Raw genomic sequence first — 20,893 nt, 5'->3', positions numbered from 1 at the left:
GAGCCCCAGGCCATACACTAAAGCCCTGACCTATTCTTAGGTTGGGTCTGACGCTACCCTCCAATTGGCCTTCACCTGGCCTGGGTTAAGTCCTGACCTTTATAACCCAATTCCTGCTCTACCTCAACTCCCTCACCTTCCTATCCTAATCCAGAACACTTTGTTCTGAGCAGGCTGGTTTCTCCCACCCCCTTCACACATCTCTGTTCGTGCACACTGTGACTAGCCCAGAACCCTCCCCCACCTTCTCCTTCCTCACTTTCCTAGGCTTCCCTGAAGCAAACTGCTCTCCTCTCCCCTACTCATGGAGGCTTTCTCTTGGTATCACCAGACCTGGGCCTCCACACCTGTGCGATCGTTTATGCCACAGGGACAGCAGCCCAGGCAGACGGGCAGCCCTGAGTCAACAGATCCAGAGCCCCACTATGTGAAAGATGCTAGGAACAACACAATTGGTTCTTGCCCTCGGGGAGCCATGGCCTGGGTAGGAAAGGTGGATATTAAACACATAGGATTAGCTACATAGGATTAATTACAGGAGAGCCAAGTGCTGGAATGGACAAATAGAGGGTGCTCCCCCTCACAGGAGGGGAGTTCCAGGCAGAACTGAGTGGAGACCTGGGGCAGGAAGAGCCTGGCCAGGATCTGAACATAAGAAGGTCAGAGCTAGATTGTGGCTCTCAAACTCCAGGTGAGAAGACACATCTGAAGCAAATCTTAGGAGCCACTTCTACAGAGGACCAATTCAATCTGATTTATATTTTTTTTATCGCTCCTCTCTCTGCTTCGAGAAGCACTGGGAGCACCAGAGTGGAGCCTGCTTGGCCAGTGTCTCCCTCTGTGAACACAATGTAGGCGTCGTGTGACTGCTCACAGGCCTAGGGCAGAACCCCTCAAGTTGTCCCATCTTACAGGCAAGGATGGGGCCCGGGGATGAGCATGCCCAGGCCCACAGAGCTTGTCAGGGGAGACACTGAGACAACCCAAGGCAGCCCAACTCCAGGCCTCGGCTCCCTGTCACCCCAGTGAAGAAGAAATCCAGGGAGAGGAAAAAGCGGGTGATAAGGACGGACAGAGGCCAGCTGGGACAGAGAGAAGGGAGACACTGCTTTGAGGGGAGCACTAAGGTCAGAGGTAGCAAGCATAGCTTCTGCTGTCCATTAGCAAGAAGGGGAGGAGTGAGGGGGCAGGGAGTGTTCTGGTTTTGGATGCGATGAGCTTGGTGTCCAGGGAGACATCCAATGAACACTGGAGCTGAGAATGGGCTGGGCCTGGTTATATAATTGGGCCCCCCGCTGCTGGAGATGGACGCAAAGCATGCCGGGGCGGGGGTGGTAGAACAATAATACCTAGGATGTCTAGGTGGGATCAGAAAGCTTGAGGCCCAGCCACCACCTGGTGACCGAGAAAAGAAACCAGCAAAGGAGAGCAGAGGCTGGCCAGAGAGCCGGGAGGAAAGCTGTCCAGTCATGGAAGCCCAGTGAAAAGCCTGGGAGCAGTGGGAACCCTATGAAATACCAAGAGGCAAAGCAGGATGAGGCCCTAAATTTAAGGACTTACTGGTTGTCTACGCTGAGAGCACCGCGCCTTTGGTGTGGGACAGGCCCCCTTCACAGCAGGAGGGAGGGAACGTGGGTAGGGATGCAAAGCCACTTGCAGGTTGGAGGCTATGGGATGAAGTAATTTTCATCTAGGAGGTGTCCCTCCACTTCCTGCATACCAGGAGTCCCCGTCATAGGGCTGGATGCTAAGGGCCTGGCCCTGCGTGCTCTGTCTTGCAAAGGATCAAGGGGCAGGTTCCTGTACAAAAGCCCTGGGCAGACGCAGCTCTCTAACCTACCTTCTCCTGGTACTGGCGCCGGGAGGAGTCCAGGGACTGGATGAGGGCGGTGGCATGGCCAATGAACATGGCGTAGCAGGTGGCACCCACGATCATGCTGAGCATGGTGAGCCAGACGTCAGACATGCCCACGGGCGCCTGCTTCCCGTAGCCAATGCACAGCATGTGGCTCATGGCCTTGAAGAGTGCGTAGGAGTACTGCTTCCCCCAGGAGTTGTTCTGTGGACAGATGCATGGGTGGACGGAAGGGCGTGGGTGAGCGGGCAGAGGTCTCGGAGAAGGAAAACCCTGCCCACTGGCACTGGAAGATTCCTAACCTCCCAGTGGCTCCCAGGCTTGGCGTTGGCTGAAGGCCTTGGTGGTGACAGGGAAGCCCGCACTGGCAACCTGTGAAGATAAGTCTGTCTTCCTTAGGCCTTCCTCTTACAATGGGGGGCCAGCCTGAGACTGGATCTCCCAGCAAGCCGGGAGCCAGCTTAGCCCTGCTCTGACTCCTCAGCCCCGCCAGGCAGCCTGAGTTTCCTCCCTGAGTAGCAAAAGGCTCCAGGACAAGCCACCCTGCCATCCTTGGCTTGCTGAAACAGCTCCACCCCCACCCCAACAGCTGCCACGTGAAGCCCATTTCTCCACTGACCTCAATCATACAGGCATCTACACCTGCCCCGGGGGACGGCCTGCAGATCAAGCTGCACACACTGGCCTCCTTTTGGGTGAGCAGAAGTTAGAACTGTGAGCGAAGCAGGCCCCTGCAGAAGACTGCTCACATCTGCCCACATCTGTCAGGGCCGCTCTCTTCCACTGCCCCCCAAGGTGATTTCTGGTCTGGTGTGGAGAGGAGAAGTCAGGGAGATTCCTGGCTATTTCTGTCTCCAAAGCTGGCTGGTGTGTCTCAAGAAGTCTTGGTGTGGGAACACTGGGCTCAGAAGGGCCATCTCGCAAATTAAGGGCATGTGTAGGGCTGTCACTACACACAGTGGAAACTGCCCCAGGCGAGGAAGCCCCACGGCCCTATCTTCTTGGTGTCTCTGTTCACAGGGTAGCAAGTGTGCAGAAACCCACCCTGGGCACAACCTGCAGAGCTCCTGCCTGGGCCCTGAGCACTTCTGTGGGCACCAGACTGTCCCTAGCACCTGCAGGAAGGAAGGCAAAGGAGCCCACGGAGCTGCATGCTGTGTTCAAGGTCACCAGCCCAGACCAGAGCAGGCAGAGCTAGTTCCACAGGGCTGGTGGCTCGCTCCGGACTACATCAGAGTGGGTAGGGATGGTACCCCAGGGAAGAGGGCAGCCCTGGCTACCTCCACTCAGGGCTTCTGCCTCTGGGCTCTAGGGACCAGGAATTCAATCTGTGTGGCGGTTCGTTTACACTTAACTCATCAAAAGGCTGTTTTGTAAAGGCCTGTTTGATGCCGAAATCGCCTCAGGGTCTCTTTCACCTCTTTCAAAACCAGCTTTTCCTCCCCTGGGGCTTTGCATATTTGCCTTCAGACCAAACCAAACAGATTAGGAAGGAGTCTAGGGGATTCCCTAGAGCCAGCCAGAGAGAGGGCACAGAGGAACAGGTTTCTTCCACCTGACCAAAGCCTCTCCTGTCCACATCAGGGTTGGGGGCTCTGCCCCGGGGTCCCAAGCCCACTTTCCTTACCCACCCAGAGTCCAGCACCATCCTGCCAACCCTCATTGCTCAGGACTTTACTGGTGACCAAGGTGTGTGTTTGGGGAGCTGGGGACAGCCCAGCTCTGGCCCCCAGCTCTGTCCCTAGGGCAGTAGTGGCCATGTGCAATCTGACAGTCTGCATGGGCTCCACATAGTGCTCTGGCAGCTTTCTGCTGTCTCAGGCACAGCTTCTAGAGGGCATGGTGGGAGGGCAGGACCCTCAGGCCAGCTTTGCCATGCCCAGGGTCACCCCAGTCAGGTCCTTGGGGGAAATCGGACCCAGTATCAAAGCTTATGGTTGCAGTACAGGTAAGAGAGTGGTAGAGCCCACAGCCAAGAGTGCTGTGCCTGGATTTCTGGCCTGGCATCCATGCTTGGGCCTGCAGTGCCACCAGGTCCTACATATTGGACTTAGGGTTCCTGACCTCTTGATCCTCTCTACCATTTGTGCCTTCAGAGAAGAGATTCCAGCCCAGAAGGAGGCCAGCTGGGCACACTCACCACCATGTCATTGAGGGACACCCAGCAGTCGCTAGGGAAGTCCTGCAGCATGGGCACCAGGAACTGCAGGCAGCCATCCCAGTGACAGAGCAGGAGCATCATGCCGATGAGGTTCACGATGCGCACCACGGCACTGGCCAGGTCGTAGGTCATGTGGAAGATCTGCCAGCAGAGGTGGAGACGTTGGCACAGACAGTGGGTGGACAGGAGGCACGGAAGACCCCTCCCACCAGACCCTACAGCAGCCGTGGCACCACCCACGCCTCTGTCCCAGAGCAGCACAGTGCAGGACCACGGCTTGGGAGGGAGGATACCAGGCTGGGCCCTGGAAGAGGCAGGGTGCAGGTGGAGGGCCTGGGGCTATGTTCCTGGTACCTGGGCAGGTGCAGGCCTCCCACCAGAGAGGCAGCTATCTAGGATGCAGGGCGGAAGACCCCTGAAGCCCTGTGTAGCCTGCGGCATGAGGTACCAGGGAGAAGCCAGCCGGGCTGAGGGGCCTAGGGAACATGGCCTGGACTTGGGCCCAAGCTCAAGGTGTCCCTAAACCTGTTGCTCAATTTTCAGGACCCAGGACTGGGGCAGTGGACACTGAAAGATTGCAGGGGGTTTACAGGCCCCCTGGCTCCCACCCAGGTCCTAGCTGCCTGACCTTGAGGAGGCCCTCAGAACTCCCTGATCAGGTTTTCTCATCTAAAAACTGGTGATCAAACTTAACTGAGTGGGTTGTCAAAAGAATTAAATTATACATTTCAAATACTTAATACTGAATATAGACGTATTCAATAAATTATGAGCCATTATGAACAGATGAGTTGATATTAATAATTAATCTTTATGATTCGTTAGTACCAGGGGCAGGGTTCTCCCTTATCCTGCAGTAAAATTCAGCAGCACCCTCGACCCCAGCCCCCTGATGGCTGCTCATCTGTTCCCAGTGGCCCCCTGGGGGAGGCTTGGTGTGGCTGGGCCTAGCACCCTGCCCTACCTGTATGGCAGGGCAGAGAAGAAATGGAGGGCAGAGGAAAGTCTGGAGGAAGGTTTTGAAGTTCTGGCATTTCTTCTGGTCTTGGAGATTTTTTTAATTTATGTATTTGGTACAGGATCTCGCTACGCAGCTCTCGCTACACAGTGCTCTTCCTGTCTCAGCCCAGTTTTGGTGGCCAGCTCGGTGGGCCTGGGGTTCTGGAGCCAGCATGGCATGTGGTACTGGGGATTGAACCCAGGTACTGGAGCTTGCCAGGCAGGCTCTTAGACAGTTGAGCTATCTCCCCGGCGATTTGGTGGGTACTCCAGCCACCAGTGATACATTTCAACTCTTCTATTCTATTCCTAGGCAAATATACCCCCCCTGGAAAGGAGCTTTGGGGCAAAATGCCACAGAGACCTTGCTGGGGCCCATTTCAGAAGAGGAAACTGAGGCGCAAGGAAACAGGCTACAGATGTTTCAGCTATCAGTCTAGCATCCCAAGATAACCGATACCTGACTGCAGAGACAGTGGCCAGTGCAGGCTCAGGATACTAGCTTCTTGGACAGCTGGACTGAGCATCTAGCTGGCATCCCAGAGGCAGGCCTGCCTTCATGGTGGGACATCCAGGAGGAGGGGACAGAGAGCCACAAACCACAGGTTTGCATTTTTAAAGTACTATGTACTTAAAGAAAATATGAATGATGGCCCCAGAAAACTATAGCAGAACATGGTTCGCCTTTCTTCCCGTCCCTGACCGTCACACCACGAGGGACCTCAGCCACAGCCAATCACCACCCTACACGCTGCCGCAGTGAGGGGGTCAAGGGGTGCACTTGAAAGCAGGACCTCCCCTCAGGGCACAGACCTGGGAGGCAGCCTGGACCACTCGTCAGGAATGCTGCGCCCCAAGCTGCCCTGGGAGGTGTGCAAAGGTTGCAAAGACCCACCAGACTCTTCACTGGGGAGGAGACATCACTCTAGAGTGTGGCCCCAGTGGGACCCTTCTGCTCTGGGTTTCAGACAGATAACTTTAGAGGGACCCAAATTTCTGTTCTGGGTCCCCACAAGGCCCGCCTGGGTCAGTGTCCAAGAAAGCCCCCTCTGTGTGGCAACCAGGGAGGAAAGTTTGTCCCTGCTTTCTGGAGCTCACAGTCTGGTTGGGGAAGTCAGTGATACCCAGAAAACAAGTTAGGAACCCAGTAACAGTGCAGGGAGCCATGGGGAGTTGGGCAAGAGCTGGCTGGACACCCAGCTCCCTTCCAGATGTTGCTGGGGGCTGGGTGCACAGCTGCCCACAGTCCTGGAGGTCACACACACACCTTTCTCCTCCCACTTTGATGGGCCAATGTGGCAGGAATCCTGCTGAGGATGTCCTTGGCTGTGGGTGCTCTTGGTCCAGGGCAATGCCCTAAGTACCCTGAGGGGAGCCCCACTGCTAAGGGGCTCCCCAGGATGTGCTATGTTGCCCCCATCCCATGGGACCTTCAATGACAATCAGCAATGCTCCTCACCCAAGAGGACAACCTTCCTTTTCCTTTCCTTTTAGTTCCTGAGCCACCCCAGTTCCCCATTTCTGTTATGCCCAACATACACAGGTAGACAAGAGTGACAGATGGGCGCATGCATTGAGCTTTCTCCCAACTCCACCTCAACTCATTCAAAACCTATGCTTCTCCATCTCAGGGCAGCCCTGCCATTCAGAGAGCTGAGCAGGAAGACTTAAGAGCCAGCCTGATCCCTCCTACTGCTCCTCCCTCCTCACAGCCTGTCCTCACCAGCCTAGGTCCTTGGGGTGCCCCTTGTAATGGAGACATCTCCAGCCCGAGTCCAGGGTGACCCTATTCTAAACACTCCAGATGACTGCCCCAGCCTCCTGAGAGGGCTCCCTGCCCCTTCCAAGCTGTTCCCCAGCAAGCAGCTAGAAAGATCTCCACCTTATCACCACTGCATCCGGGAGTGTACTCCATCTGCCACCGGGGGCCTCAGCACCCTGATCCCCAGCTTCTTGCTCATCCCATTTCCCACACTGTGCCCCGCCCCGCCCACTACAGTGGCCTTCGCGCAGGTCCTTGCCTGCCTTGGGGCTTTAGTGCCAGGCTTGTCAGGCCATGTGTGGCCTTTCTCCAGCTCCTCTTGGCCTCTCCCACCATCAGGCTTTCCCCTTCCCCCTCACTAGGACGCTTCCCCTTGCGGATTTCTTCCACATCAGCAGGGAATTTTCCAAGAGGTCACTGCTCCAGGAGGCAGGGGTCTCTTCTGTAGCCCTCGCCATATGCCACTGTGCTTGGCACAGGTAGCCACCAGGAACATACGCAACTGCCTTGGTACACGCACACAGCAGGAAATGCATGAATGGATGCCACACAGGAGGCAGGGAAAGCCTCAGGCCATACCTAGAAAGTGTCCCAGGCTGTCACAGCCCCACTGTCACTGCTCCTCTCTATGAATCACTCGGGTCTTAAAGACAGAAGCATGAAGGTTGGACTATTTTAGTGCAATGATTTCTTTCCTTTTTGCATCACTTGTATTTTTCTTTTCCTCATAACTCATTTTCCTCTGAGATCTGGTCTTTGTCTACTTTTGCCTTGATTGTGGTCTCAGCCATGGGCATGGCACAGGGTGCACGGTAGGGCCTCAGGAACTGAGAAGCTCTTACCGATGAAGGGGACGGTGACAATGACAGCAATGGCTTTGTGGCTGAGCAGTGCTCCCACCTGTGTACACAGGGCAGGCAAAAAGAGCCAGACACTCTGCACAGCTACACCTGCAGGGGCCTGCCTCTGCCATCTTGAGAACAGCAGCACCGTTTCCTCCAGGGGCACAGCCTTCGGCATCCTACAGAGAGCTGGGGTGGCAGCGCTGGGGGCAGCGTCGTGGGGAGCGTTGTGCAGATGGTTCTGACCCTGCAAACCCAACGTCCCAGCATGGCCAAGTCTGAGCTTGCTGAGCAGAACTGGACCACACAGAGCTGAGGCTAGGTAGGGGGCCCTCGCTTGTGAGGACGCTCACCCCACCCCATCCTTGGCAGCGCCCCAGACATGGTCTGCTGATGTTGCTGGGAGAAGCAGCTCAGTACTTGTGCACCCGCCATGGGCTGGGGCCCCAGGCCACCTGCCAGACAGCTGCCCTGGGCAAATATTTGCTTCACTCTTTATATTTCATTAAAAGCCCCTTGTACGCTGTTGGTTCTGACTGTGGGGGCTGAGCACCTGTATTGCCAGGCCAGCCCTGGCCTCACCAGACAAGCAGCTCCGTCCACTCCCTGTCCCCTGCCTGGTGCCCTAGAGGGCAGCACGGCTTCCACCTGAGGCCTTTTCTCAGAGCCTCAGTTTCTCTATCTGTGGGATGGGTCAGCAATACCAAGCTCTCAGGTCTGCCTTGAGGATCAGATGAAACAGTGTCCCTAGGTGGGCCAATAGGATGTCTGCACGTAGTGAGCCTTCCCTTCCCTCTTTCCCAGCACTCCAAACACAGTGGATTTCTCCTGGATGAGAAGACACCAGAAACTGGTGGCCAGGCTGACAAGGGGTTTCCATGAAGATCTCTTCTTGGGACCCGCTTGAGTTTCCTGCCAGGGACTAATTTTCCTTGATGAAAAGCAAATAACCACCTGTACCTCAGGAGCAATGGCCCACAGGGAGGACAGCAACCTGAGGCTGAGGACACAGCGGGGTCCCCTGCTGAGACCTGAGGCCCCCAGGGCCTCCCCTCCATGTCTCTGCTTCTCATAGTTGCCAGCCTCTCAGTTCAGAGATGGAGAACTCAAGGCCCAGTGGGAGGGCCTCCTGCCTGGTCTCCTTCCTCCGCCATCCTCCTGCCATTCCCATTGCCATCGCTGAGGGAGAGAACAGGCCTCCAGGATGGGGCCACTGCACGCTGGGCCCTGCCGGGGAACATCCGAAGGGGGTGGGCCAGGGTTTCTAACAATAGCCTGAATGCCTGCGACAAGCTCACACCTCTGAGGGAGGGGAGAGGCTGACTGGGAGAGGCCCAGGAGGGGGGCTGCTGACCTAGATGGCACAGGACGGAGGCAGAGACCATGCCCCTCTGAGGGTGGTCTGCATTCATCCTGGACCACTCCAGGTACTCGGCCACCAGCACCTAGGCCATCTCCTCATGGGGAGATGGTTGACCAGAGGTCAGGGGCTTCAGGAAGCTATATGGCTTCATCAGGGACCTTGGACCAGCTTCCCCTGCTGTTGGAGGGAGACCTCCCCAAGCCCCACCGTGGGGCTTACTCCTTTAGGCCCTAGTAGGTTAACACTATGCTTCTGAAGAGACAAGCAGCCTCGGAGCCACATCCCCAGGGCACATCAGCATGTCCCTGACAACTGGGGACACAGTGGCTCAGAGAAGGAAAGACACACAAGTCACTGAAGAGGAGACAAGGCAGGGCTTCTTCTACTCAGTATGTCCCTCCCCAGGTCTCACTGCCTGAAAAGCCCGGCTGCTCCTTCCAGGCCCAGCTGAGGCTGGGAGAGGCCCACAGCTGCTGGAGGGTATGCAGGGCCTGGAGACTGGGCTTCAGGGGCCAGCTGGGAAACCCCAATCCAATCCCAGGGCCTAGGGAGAGTGCCTTGCTGGGCCCTATGCCTAGCAGAAAGCAGCTCAAAGCAATTTCCTCCCCAGCTGGCAGGAGAGATAAGGGTGTATGTGGAGGCGGGGAGCCATCCATCTGGCCTCCTGGGATCTCCCTTCCTGCCCACGAGATTGGGTAGCAATGCCCAGTTCAGAGACATGGCCTGACCCTGAGGCCTGCCGGGCCTCTGCCTCCCCCTGAAAGTGGCCAGGAGTGGAGCCTGCCTGGCCAGCTCTGGGAAACCCAAAGGGTAGCCAGGCCAGAGGGCCAGCGGGGATATATCCTGAGATCCCAGGATGTACGATGCATGCGCGCACGCACACACACACACACACACAAATTAGTTTTGTCCCAGGGCTCTGGCAACTCTATCAGCTACCACACCCCCCAGGTCACAGCTCTAAGGGAGAAGCAAGGTCAGCTCCCAGGGGTGCTGAGACCTGGAGGCCCAAGCTGATGCCAGATGAGGGGGAAGAGCAACCACATCTCTGCTACTGATGGTAATCGAGCTGCGATGTCAAAATAAAGAAAAGGTACACGGGACTGAGAGGGCTACCTGCACTTTTACTGGGGACAGAAACCAGGAGACAAGCCCCCCAGGGCATTCTGGAGAACGTGCCTCTGTCTGCCCTTCACAGCCACCCACCCCCACAGACCCTGCCCCTTCTGAGGACAGAGCTCAGACCTGCAGGCAGCATCTCTCTATGCCTGGACGACCCACAGGTCTACAATCCCAACCTGTTACAGAGAACTTCGCCACCCCATGACCCACTGCCTTCCCAACCTGAGCTGGGAGCGGCCCCACCCAAGGCAGAGCCACAAGCAGCTGCACTGAACAGGGCCTTGCCACCCATGGGAGGTGCACCACCGCCATCAGAGGGGATGTTACTAGAATCAGTCATGGAACCAGGACACAGGAGGGCTTGGACAGACGTTCTGCTCCTGGGGAGCTGACCTTTTGGATCTTCAGTTCCCCAGTCCAGCACCTGGAGTTAGCAAACCTTGCATGGCTTACCTTGCCAGTTAGGTGTGAGAAGCCAATGAAATATTACTAGGACAGCTGAATAGGAGATCTATTCAATAGCTTTTCTGTACCAGGATTCATGCAAAAGCCTTTACAAATAGCACATACCACCTGTACCCACTTTGCAGATAAAGAGAATGAGGCTCAGAGAGGCAAACTGGAACCAAGGTCACGCAGCTAGGCAGTATGGAACTGAATTTTTTTCTGTTGTCTTTTTTAGACAGAGTTTCACCATGGAGTTCAGGCTGGCCTTGAGTTTACTTTGTAGCCCAGGCTGGCCTCAAACTTGCAGTGATCCTCCTGCCTCATAGAGCTGAGATTTAAACTTGGGTCTCAAGCATGCCTTCCTATTTCGAAAGCCCATGCACACTATGGTGTGTTAGGTGGGCTCTGCCAGCCTGCCTGGAGCCAAGAGAGCTCAGGGCTCTGTCCCAGTTCTGCTTGAGATCTCCCTGTGACCTTGGGCAAGTCACTGCCCCTGTCAGCAGGAATAACACAACACTTCCAAGCCAAAAAAGAATTTCTGCCATAGAGCGGTTCTGCCAAGCTGGTGTAGGTACTTCTCCTGAGGCATGCCTGTTCACAATGCCTCTGACCTGAATCTGCCCAGGCCCCAGCCATCAGCCGTTGCTGGCAGCCGGGGCCCAGGCTGCTGCAGGGATAGGGTGAGGCGGTGCACTTTGTATCCTTGTCATGAGACTTTGCATCCCACCCTACAGGGATCCCGAAAGCCTGGGGACCAGCAGTGAGGGCACATCCCAGCTCACACACCAAGGTGTCTCTCGTGGGCACCCAGGCTGCCAAATCAGGTAAGATGGCTGGATAGCAGCAGACCTAAGCACCCGGCAAGGTCTAACATACTTTTTCCTAGCGTATCTCCAGTCCTCTTTACTTCCTGAAGACAGACAACTGTTTCAGCCCTCAGCTGAGTTAGGGCTGCACAGAACAGTGCTGGACCACCTAGTCCACTTGCCATTTTCTATTTAGTTTCTATATCCAGCACCCGCAACCTCAGGGTCGCTTTGTGGTCTTTGTGCACGTGGCTGTAGGCTCCCAGGGCTTTTCTCCTCTCCAGCCAGCACTGTGTTTGGCTCAGAGGCCCAGCCTGGGTTGCTAGAAGCTGCTTTGGTCTTTAGCACCAAGGCCTGGGAATGCCCTGGATACTGACTTGACAGGGAAAGGGACAGAAAGGTTCGGATCCATTATCCTGCTGGCGGGACAACCTGGAGGTGTGGATACACTGTCCCCAGAGCTCCCGTGGGACTGGCTTAATGTCTTACCCTTTCTCACTCGGCTTGCTACCTTTCTCCGTCCATCTTCCCCACTCCCTGACCAAATTTTCCTGGGAAAGTTTTCCCCAAAATCACCTATACTTCTTAGGATCTGTTCCAGTAGACCCCAATCTAAGACAGTTATCAAAAACATTTGTACAACTTTCCATGATATATCTGTAGATCTAGCAATCCTGAGCCCATTCGTTAATTGATTTTTTTTTTCCTGAACCAGGGATTGAACTCAGGCCTTTGCACTTGCCAGGGAAGCATTTATTCTACTGAGCCAACTCCCTGGCCCCACTGAGCCCATTCTTGTAGCAAGCTCAAGACAAGATTCTTCCCAGTTCTTCCAGGACAGCCCTTGCACTGCTGTCCTCAAAATAGCCCTAGTCACCCTTTCACCATCCCCTACGCCCAAGGGCTCACGGGTCTACAGAGCTTACAATCCAGTACAGCAGTTGCTGGGGCAGGCTCTGGGGGTGCTGAGCCCCATTTTCTCAGCTCACCCGTTATCAGGCGCATGACCTTGTGGTAATCAACTCGAGGGTCTACATGTACCTGTGTGGTTCGCTGTCATGGACTTCAGTAGGAATCTAAGTGCCAAGTGCTCTGTGCATATCTAACACATGATAAGAGGCCAGCAATGGTGACATTTGTTCCCTTGGAGCAGGTATGCCTGTTGCAATCAGACAGCCAATGGCCAAGTACCTAGGATTACCAGAGAGCTTTGGTCGGACCACTCACCTCTTCCCACTGGTGAATATATCGAATGAGGCGGGAAAGACGCAGGAGGCGCAGGAGGCTGAGGATCTTGGTAAAGCGGACAATGCGCAGGGCCCGGGCGGTCTTGTAAACCTCGGAGTCAATGCGCGTCTCCACAATGAGGAAGATGTAGTCCACAGGGATGGAGGAGATGAAGTCCACCACAAACCAACTTTTCAGATACTTCATTTTAATCCGCTGGGGGTCCAGGATGATCTCTGTGTTGTCCTCAACCACGATTCCTGTGCGGAAGTTGAGGACCAAATCGATGAGGAAGAAAGTGTCTGAGACCACGTTGAAGACGATCCATGGCGTAGTGTTCTCATCCTTGAAGAAGGTGATGCCCACAGGGATGATGATCAGGTTTCCCACCATCAACAGCAGCATGGTCAGGTCCCAGTAAAATCTGCCCGGAGAGAGAGGGGTCAGTCACCAAGGGACAGGGGACAAGTTATAGACTAAGGGTGGAGGTTCTGAGGAATGCACATGGGCGGGGGAAGTCTTGGGAGACTACAACACTCAAGGAGGAAGCACCTGGGTACTAGGCTGAGAGGCAGAGGCTGCGGACAAGGGATGACAAAGAAAGAGGCTCTCCATGTACTAAGGACACCGTCTCCCCTGCCCGTTTGTGAGCTCCCTGTATGACAAGCCTCCTCCACCCATCCCCTCCCCTGGTGACAGTCGGGCTGACAAGCAAGCCACACAGTGACACTCAAAGGCAAGCAAGAGGCTGTTCAGCGACAGCGGCAGCTCGCCTCACCCACCCCAAGCTCAGGCGAGGCTGTCCCATCCTCCGGGAGGGATTAACTGTGGATGCAGACAGGTCGTTCAGCAGACAGGCCACAGACCACAGCAGAGAGAGGGGAAAGTCCGGGCACACAGCAGACGCCTGGAAGGCAGAGCTTTGCCTCCAGCACTGGCTCAGCAGCCGACATGCTGTGTGACATCAGCCAGGTGCCTTCCCCACTCTGGGCCCCAGTCTCCCTGCTGTGCAAAGTGTCCTCTAGATCCGACCTAATCCTCTCCCAGTCTGGTTCTGTGGAATCCCTCTTTCTTTGGAAAATATCTAACTGCCAGCCTCCCCCAGAGGTCTGCATGCTACCATGGGGTACAAAGGGGCAGAGGCAGCATCGAGTGCAGGAAGGGTTAACGGGATAGGAGAGGTCAGGCACTCTCAATGGGAGACCAGTCTGGGCTTCAGCATCCTTTCTTCTGTGACTTCCAACTACCTGCAGGTCCTTTCTGAGAGAGGAGGATGCAGGAGGGATCCTCAAGGCAAAGATTCTGAGAAGTTAAGCAATGTGAGGGGATACAGAGGCAATCACCGTGTCTTCTCTGGGTTTTCTTTTTTTCCTTTTTGTGGTACCAGGGATTGAACTCAGGACCTTGCACTTCCCAGGTGTGTGCTTATTCCACTGAGCTATCTCCCTGGCCCTATTCTCTGGGTTTTCTTCACATGGCCCAGGAGGGGACCTTCTGGAGGGTGAAGACAGCACGAGACAAGGCCTCTGCTCCCATCTACAACATCGACCAACCGTTGCCAGGTCCTGCCGAAGTACCAGTCACCCAGACCTGGCCCCAGGACCAAAAACTTGCACTGCAGAGCTGTTTCTCTCTGCTATTAATTAAGACAGGTACACAGTGACAGATACAGGTATTAAGTCAGGCAGAAAGAAGCTGTCCTCTTCCAGATAAATAACCTTTGAGCCATCTTTAATTCTCTACTGCAGAGAAGTGAGGAGGAAGGAAATAAGAGCTAGATAAGCTCTCCTCAAGTCTGCAGAGGGTTCCCCCCGAAACTGAAGTGGCCCTGCCTGAGGAGTTCTGGGCTTCCAGAGAAAATACTTCCTAACAAATTGTTTTCTGTGCTAGGCTTGTAATGGTGCTGTGAGTCACAGGGAGGTAGGGCTTGCTTTGCTGAAGGTGGGCAAGACAGTGAGCCCATCACCTGACTCAGGGAGGGCAGCTTCTAGCAGCTTCTTTGGAAGTCAAGCCCTTTAGTCAAGCCCTCAAGACAGGGCTTCCTAGGTTCTAAGGCTTCTCTTCTTAAGACTGGTGTCTAGAAGTCCCCTCGTCCCCTTTCCTGCCCCACAACTCACATACCCCCTCTCAAGCCTCAATACCCATAGCCTTCTGGGAGAAGCCAACTAAAGCCTGAGGACATGCCTAGCCATCACAGCCTCCTTCAGAGAACACAGCACATCTGTGCACGAGTCTGGAGAGTGCTTTAAGCCTTGGTGGGTGATCTTGAGCTGTATACACTCTCCAGCCAGCTGCACATATGTCACTGTCACTCAAAGACAGCTGCGCACACTCATGAAAAGCCGTACACAGGTACCCCCATTCACACAGAGTGCAAACATCCCTGTGTACACACCACCATATTCCTTTTCATTTAATCTTTTAGGAAAAACAAAACAAAACAAAAAGCTGTGGCTTACAGAAGCCATGGAGGGCCATGTGGCCCTCTGTACATAAAGCTAATAATACACTCAGGCTAGCAGAGTTTCTAAAATTAACAGATCGGGTGCAAGGCTGCTGGGAACGCTGACTCAGGCGGACCTGCCACTTCAGCGAGTTCTACACTCCCCCCAGATCTAGTTCCCTCAATTATAGACCAAATTCAAGACAGTAATTAACAGGAGAATGTTTGCATTTAGTGGTCTTCATAAAACCAAATTACATGAGGCAAAAACACCCATTTCCCTGTACTCTGACTAATTGTCTCAATCTTGAGTTTTCAGATGCCCAAGATCTATCTGGTGCCTAGTCGGGGCTGGGGTCGGACTATTAGAGCATTTTGCCCATAAACACTGTCCTGGACCAGCACACTGCTTCTTGGGGAGGGGGGCAGCATGGTCTACTGGGAAGCAGCACAGGCTCTGTGGCCAGCCAACCCATTTTCCATTCTGGCTCCATCATTTACTCAATGCCACTCAAGCTCTTCCAGCTTATCAGCTCAATGGACATAATCACAGTACCCAACTAGCAAATTTTTTGTAAGAGTGGAATGAACTGATATCCATATATGATCTGCACTTCCTATATCGTGAAATAAGTAAACCAGCAGATTATCATGAAAGAGTGACAGAGTGGTAGCTTAAACTTTCCAGAGAAGAACCAAAGCAAAGCTTCTACTGGGAGCAAGACTGGAAGGGAACCTATAATGAACCAGAAGACACAATGGCAGAAGGCAGGGGCCACAGTACAGTGCCTGACTAAATGGACCACAGAATCTATGGACCTCAGATCTAGAGGCCCCTGACTCAGGAACTCCACAGTTTCATTACAGGATGAGGTGAGGCTAGAGGACAATTCAGTCAGGATAATTTGGTAGGAATTCATCCTATATGGTCCCAAGCTTCTGGAAAGGTAGGTGAGACCAGGAGAGTGTTTCTGGATGGAATGGGAGGACTTGGGCTTTGGGAGCTGCCTTTTGCCTTGTGGACCACCCTTCCGGCCTCCTGGCCACATGTTTGCACAGATCTCTGAAAGCTGGGCTAGGCCAGAGCCAAAAATTGTGTCCAGCACCACGGACAGCGCCCGTTGTGGCGGCCAGCCCGGTTCTGCTGGTCGAGCCAGGGAAAGTTGGCAGGAGCCTTCCCACTGGCATTCTCTTCCCTCTGGACCCCATTCATCCCCAATCATAAGGGTCAGAGCATCTGAAGGGATTCCCAATATCCCTGGGATTCTTCACTGGGGAATCCTTGGTGGCTGAAAAGCCTTTATCCACAAAGACTCAAAAATACTGCACATGTAGGAGCACCCTGTTTTCCATGAATGACTTCACCTGACCTTCACACCAGCATCATGACTCAAAGTGAAGTGTTTGTCCAAGGCCTCAAAGCTAACAAGGAGCCGAGGCAAGATTCCAAGAGAGATTCGGTCTGAGCCCTCTAGGTAATGGGAGGGAGATGACCTTTCAGTCACTCAGTGGGGGAGGTGGCCCACCAGGGCAAGGCAGTCCCTGCCCCAGAAACAGAAGAGGGGGCTGAAAAGACATTCATAGGGGACTTCTCTTCCTGATGCTGGGGTCTTCTGAGGTACTTCCTGAATGGGGAAGCAGCACATTTCTCAGAGTGAAGAATGCCCGGGTTACCAGCAGTCAGAAAGTTAGGCACAACTGCACCCATCCAGTAGAAGGAAGAACAGGGGGCCACATGGGGGGAACAGTAGCATTTCCAAGGCCTCAAGATGAATACCCAGTGTTCCCCTACAAAGCTACTGCTGCTAAAATCATTCATGATTCAGTCCTACAATCCACTGCATGTAACCATGGGGGCAGGTGTCATGCCCTTGTAGGGAAGAGATGGACAGCCTGGGCTTGGTGTACACCAAGATTAGCAGCATTGGTCTCTCCAAAGCCAGAAGACTTTCCTCTGTCTCGGTGTTTCCTAAGCTGGCAGGATAGAGTTTTGGTCAGAATGGCCTGATGTGTTCTGAAAGCCCTGACCCAGGCTCAGCATCAGGACAGCCATCTTCCCTCACTCCTGGGCCTCACCTCCTACTGGGCCAGCAGTCCCACCTGGACAGGCAGGTGGCACCTCTGCAGGACGAGGTAGCTGACAGGCACATTTCATGTGTAGAAGGAACAGGGAAGGCAACAGCCAAGTAGCCTGCACACTGGTATCTGGGATGTTAGAGAATCCTCAAGGGAGCCGAGAGGAGAGAAGACAGGATGCTCCTGACCCTGAACCCAAGGATTAGATCAAGGCCCTCTTCTCCTCAAGGGCCTGAGGATGGAAGGGAGAGAAAACGGAGGCAGATGTGAAGGTGCCAGACAGGGATGCCCCCCACCCCAGCCTTCCCATCACCTGGCCTCACGCTTGCCTCTGAGCGAATGTGCAGGGAAGCATACGCACGCACTCACGCGCACGCGCACACATTCTTGTCTCTGCACCCGTTTGGCACTCATGCACACATCCACTTTGGAACACACATGTTTTCTTGCACACTCACTTTGGCACAGATGTTGTTCCCTGGGAATCCTGTCCACTGGCATAGAGAATGTCAGTGTTTGGCCACGAAAGCTTTTTTCCTCCTCCCAGACTCAGCCGGAGCGCCTCGACCTCTGACCCGCAGAGCTTCAGCCTCGCCTGAGCCTCAGATCCAGTTCTCCCAGAACGCAGTGGCTCTGGGAAGCAGGGCCTTTGTTTGGGTCAGGGCCTTTGTCCCCGTGTCCCCGCATGCCGACTGCAGCTCGTGCCTTCTACCAGGTGAGCAGCGCGCTACACCCCATCTTTCCCTGCTCCTGCTGCGCAGATGGCTCTGGCTCAGTGCTCCTCGCACCAGACTTGCGTCCCACCTGCCTGTGACATGTGTCCACCTGGAAGGCCTGCTGTCCTGCTCCTTCGGATCCAAGCAGCACACCTGCACCTCGGTTACCCAGGCCCTCCACCACCCGTCTTCTCTCACTTCCCACCACCCTAGGTGCCTCCATGAGGTTCCCCAGGCCCCCTGGCCTCCTCTGCCCCTGACTGCTGCCCCCACCTTCTGCCTGCCCCTGTGCCCTCTGCCCGACCTTCCTGAATCATGATTCTGTCACCCCAACTTAACGCTTGTGGAAGACCCCGCTGCAGAAGAAAGCACAAGCTCCTTGGTCTTGCCACTGGCATCCCTTGTTTCTTCCCTCTCACCTCCTCTCGGGAGCCCTGGCCTCCCTCCCAGCCCCCTCTCCATTCACATCCCGGTTCCTCCTGAAGTCCCTTCCATCATCTGAGGGCCTATGCCCCCACCTCTGGCAAGGCTTGGAGCCTCCCTTGGGTTGGTGCTTTTCTGTTAGCAGATGTCCTGTACAGCCTCTTCTATCAGGAACTTCCTTGCCCCCTGCAGCCCCCCAACATATTACAGGATATGAGGAGCTAGGAGTCTTTATATCTGAGAGAGGCACAGGAGCTGGGAGAGTCTCCTCCACTCATAGTCTGTCCCATAGTTTCCCGGGGTGCAGTAAAGACATGGCCCAAGCTGTTTCCTAAAGACAGTGAGCGGAGGACAGCAGTAAGCTTTGCCAGACACTAATCTGATTACCTCATATGGATTATTTTATTCAATCCTCAAAAAAACACCTTATGAAGTAGATACTGTGATTACACCCATTTCACAGATGAGGAGACCGAGATACAAGCGGTTCAGACCGTCACTCTATGCAGTGAATCAAGAATTCAAACACAAACAGCCTAACTCAACTCCCACTTTCTAGCCACTCTACAAAAATACAAATCTGGCTGCCAGTATTTATCACCGCAGACTCCATGCCTGCTCCAACTCCTCGCCCTCCCAACTCTATCCTGTGCTGTCTTCTGCTGTACCTCATCCTCAACTTCTTTACTCCTTGACCCTCAGCCTCCCCTGAGGGAACCTTAGAAGGCCAGTCTGCCACACTGCCATGCCCAAGGTCAAGGCTGAGTCAGCATCCTTCCCTCCCTGATTGCTGCCACTTCCTGCCTGTGGTGGGCATCCTGTCCTCTCCAGACCGTCCTTCCTGCATCTATCCACCACCCTCAGGGACCACAGCCATGCCGGCACTGGTCTGCAACCTTCCACTCTGAATCCTGCCATCACCCTCGGTGACTTTTACCCATATCCTCAATGTCTTCAGCCTCTGGCCTCTTGAATGCCTGCATACCTGCGTGCCCTGCACCCGTCACCACCTCTAGCTCCCGTCTCTGAGGTGGCAGGTGAGCACCCCCAATACCCCCCTCCTTCTAGCTGGCACTCAGTGGTGCCTCCTCTGTGGAGTCACAGCCAGTCTGCTGACTCCTCTAGTCTCTCAGGGAGCGGGCCGGCCCCTCCTCCAGGCCTGCCCTCCTGGGATCGATCACCCCCCACCTCCTGTCTATCCTTCTCATGCCCCACCTTTTAAACCTAGGTGGGGGCCACCACCAACCCTCCTTACATTTGCAAAGGGACTGTACGGAAAACCACCTCAGACTACCTCTAGCCCTGGCCCAGCCTCGGCAAAGCTCTGAGACAACACATGCCCCTCATAGTCACCTTCCCCTCCAGAGAGAAAGCAGAAGCCACCAGTGCGTCCCTTCCCTTCCGTTTCCTGCCTCCAGACTCCTAGAGTGTTGCTTGCCCATCCACCTCCTGGCCTTCCAGCCACAAGGGAATCAGCCACTCTTCTGCAGCTCACTCCCTAACAGCCCCTCTGCCTCCCCAGGCACCTTACAAGAGACCCCCTCTTCTCTTTTTCTGCAGTGTTTACCTCTTCTCAGATCCCACCCATCCTTCTAAGCCCTAAACACTACAACCAACACCAGGACTGTTACCAGTTGGTGGCAGGCCTAGGGGGAGGGGACACTGCCCTTCCACTGCCTTCATTCCTGCCCAGCCTCCCCTCACTGACCCAGGGGCTCCCCACCACAGTAGATGAACTGCTCTCCTCCTCCCACCCCCGCGTGGCCACTGGGGCTCTATTTTTAACCCACCTCAAAATCTCTGACTCAGAATCACAGGGCTCCCAGGTAGCTGTTCTCTGGGCTGCCGGAGGCTGCCTCAGACCCGGTTACACTGAAAACCAAGGGCATCCATCCGGTGCTTGTCTTCAGGGCTGGTTGTTTAGATTTGGATTTACTTTATCTTCTAAATCTTTATGAGTCTCTTCACTCGAGGAATGGACATATATTTTTTAAGGCCCTCCCACTGGGACCTGTTCCCCTTCCTCTGTTAAGGTCCCTCTTGTGTTGGGCTGGAGTCCCAGTCCCACATTATCCAAAGAGAGTTGGTCTTGGCCACAGATCAGGGAGAGGAGAGCTGTGGTGAGGGCTGTGTCAGACCCTTCCCTGCTGTGACCCTTGGGTCATACAGCCCACGCAAACACCCGAGGGCCTCCATTCCAGCCCAGCTGCAGGGAGGGCCCCAGCTCCTACAACAATACAGAGGCCACTGGCCCAGGACCACACCCTGAGGGGCCAGACCATGGCAGGATGGAGCTGAGGAGCTCCAATGTTGGCCTCTCTGGCTGCGTGGCTTCAGGTAAATCATTTTACCACTACTTTTGTTGGGCACAAAATGAGTCCATGAATCCCCACACCACAGGATTCTGGGAGAAGTATGTGAGACAGCACTTTCTGATGTACCATACAGCACATATATGCTCAGTATGTGCCCACCATCATCGCTGTGATCATTGAGATGCAGGGCCTGACCTGAGCAGCACTCGGGTTGGGGGATGGGCAGGCCCACCCCACAGGAGCCAATGACCCAGGCCAGCTGGGGCAACATGGCCTATTGGTGGCTAAAGCTTCAAAAAGGAAGCAGGAACCCAAGTGCAAGAGCAGATCAGACAT

At 54.7% G+C, this 20,893-nt stretch overlaps 1 protein-coding gene across 1 annotated transcript in view; it reads right to left on the bottom strand.

Annotated features, from left to right (window-relative positions):
• Nucleotides 1-20,893, bottom strand: part of Hcn4 (hyperpolarization activated cyclic nucleotide gated potassium channel 4) — a 38,839-nt gene that overhangs the window by 4,076 nt on the left and 13,870 nt on the right. The window contains exons 3-5 of the mRNA XM_012514137.2: nucleotides 12,585-13,008; nucleotides 3,996-4,157; nucleotides 1,841-2,059 (exon numbers count right to left, since the gene is read on the bottom strand). Coding sequence (XP_012369591.1) covers nucleotides 1,841-2,059; nucleotides 3,996-4,157; nucleotides 12,585-13,008 — 805 coding nt within the window. The remainder of the gene's footprint in view (nucleotides 1-1,840; nucleotides 2,060-3,995; nucleotides 4,158-12,584; nucleotides 13,009-20,893) is intronic.

Source organism: Octodon degus, unplaced genomic scaffold (assembly GCF_000260255.1).
Source record: "Octodon degus isolate 3935 unplaced genomic scaffold, OctDeg1.0 scaffold00026, whole genome shotgun sequence".
Lineage (NCBI taxonomy): Eukaryota > Metazoa > Chordata > Mammalia > Rodentia > Octodontidae > Octodon > Octodon degus.
The sequence above is the reverse complement of the archived record's forward strand: the minus strand, read 5'-3'. Positions and strand labels throughout refer to the sequence as shown.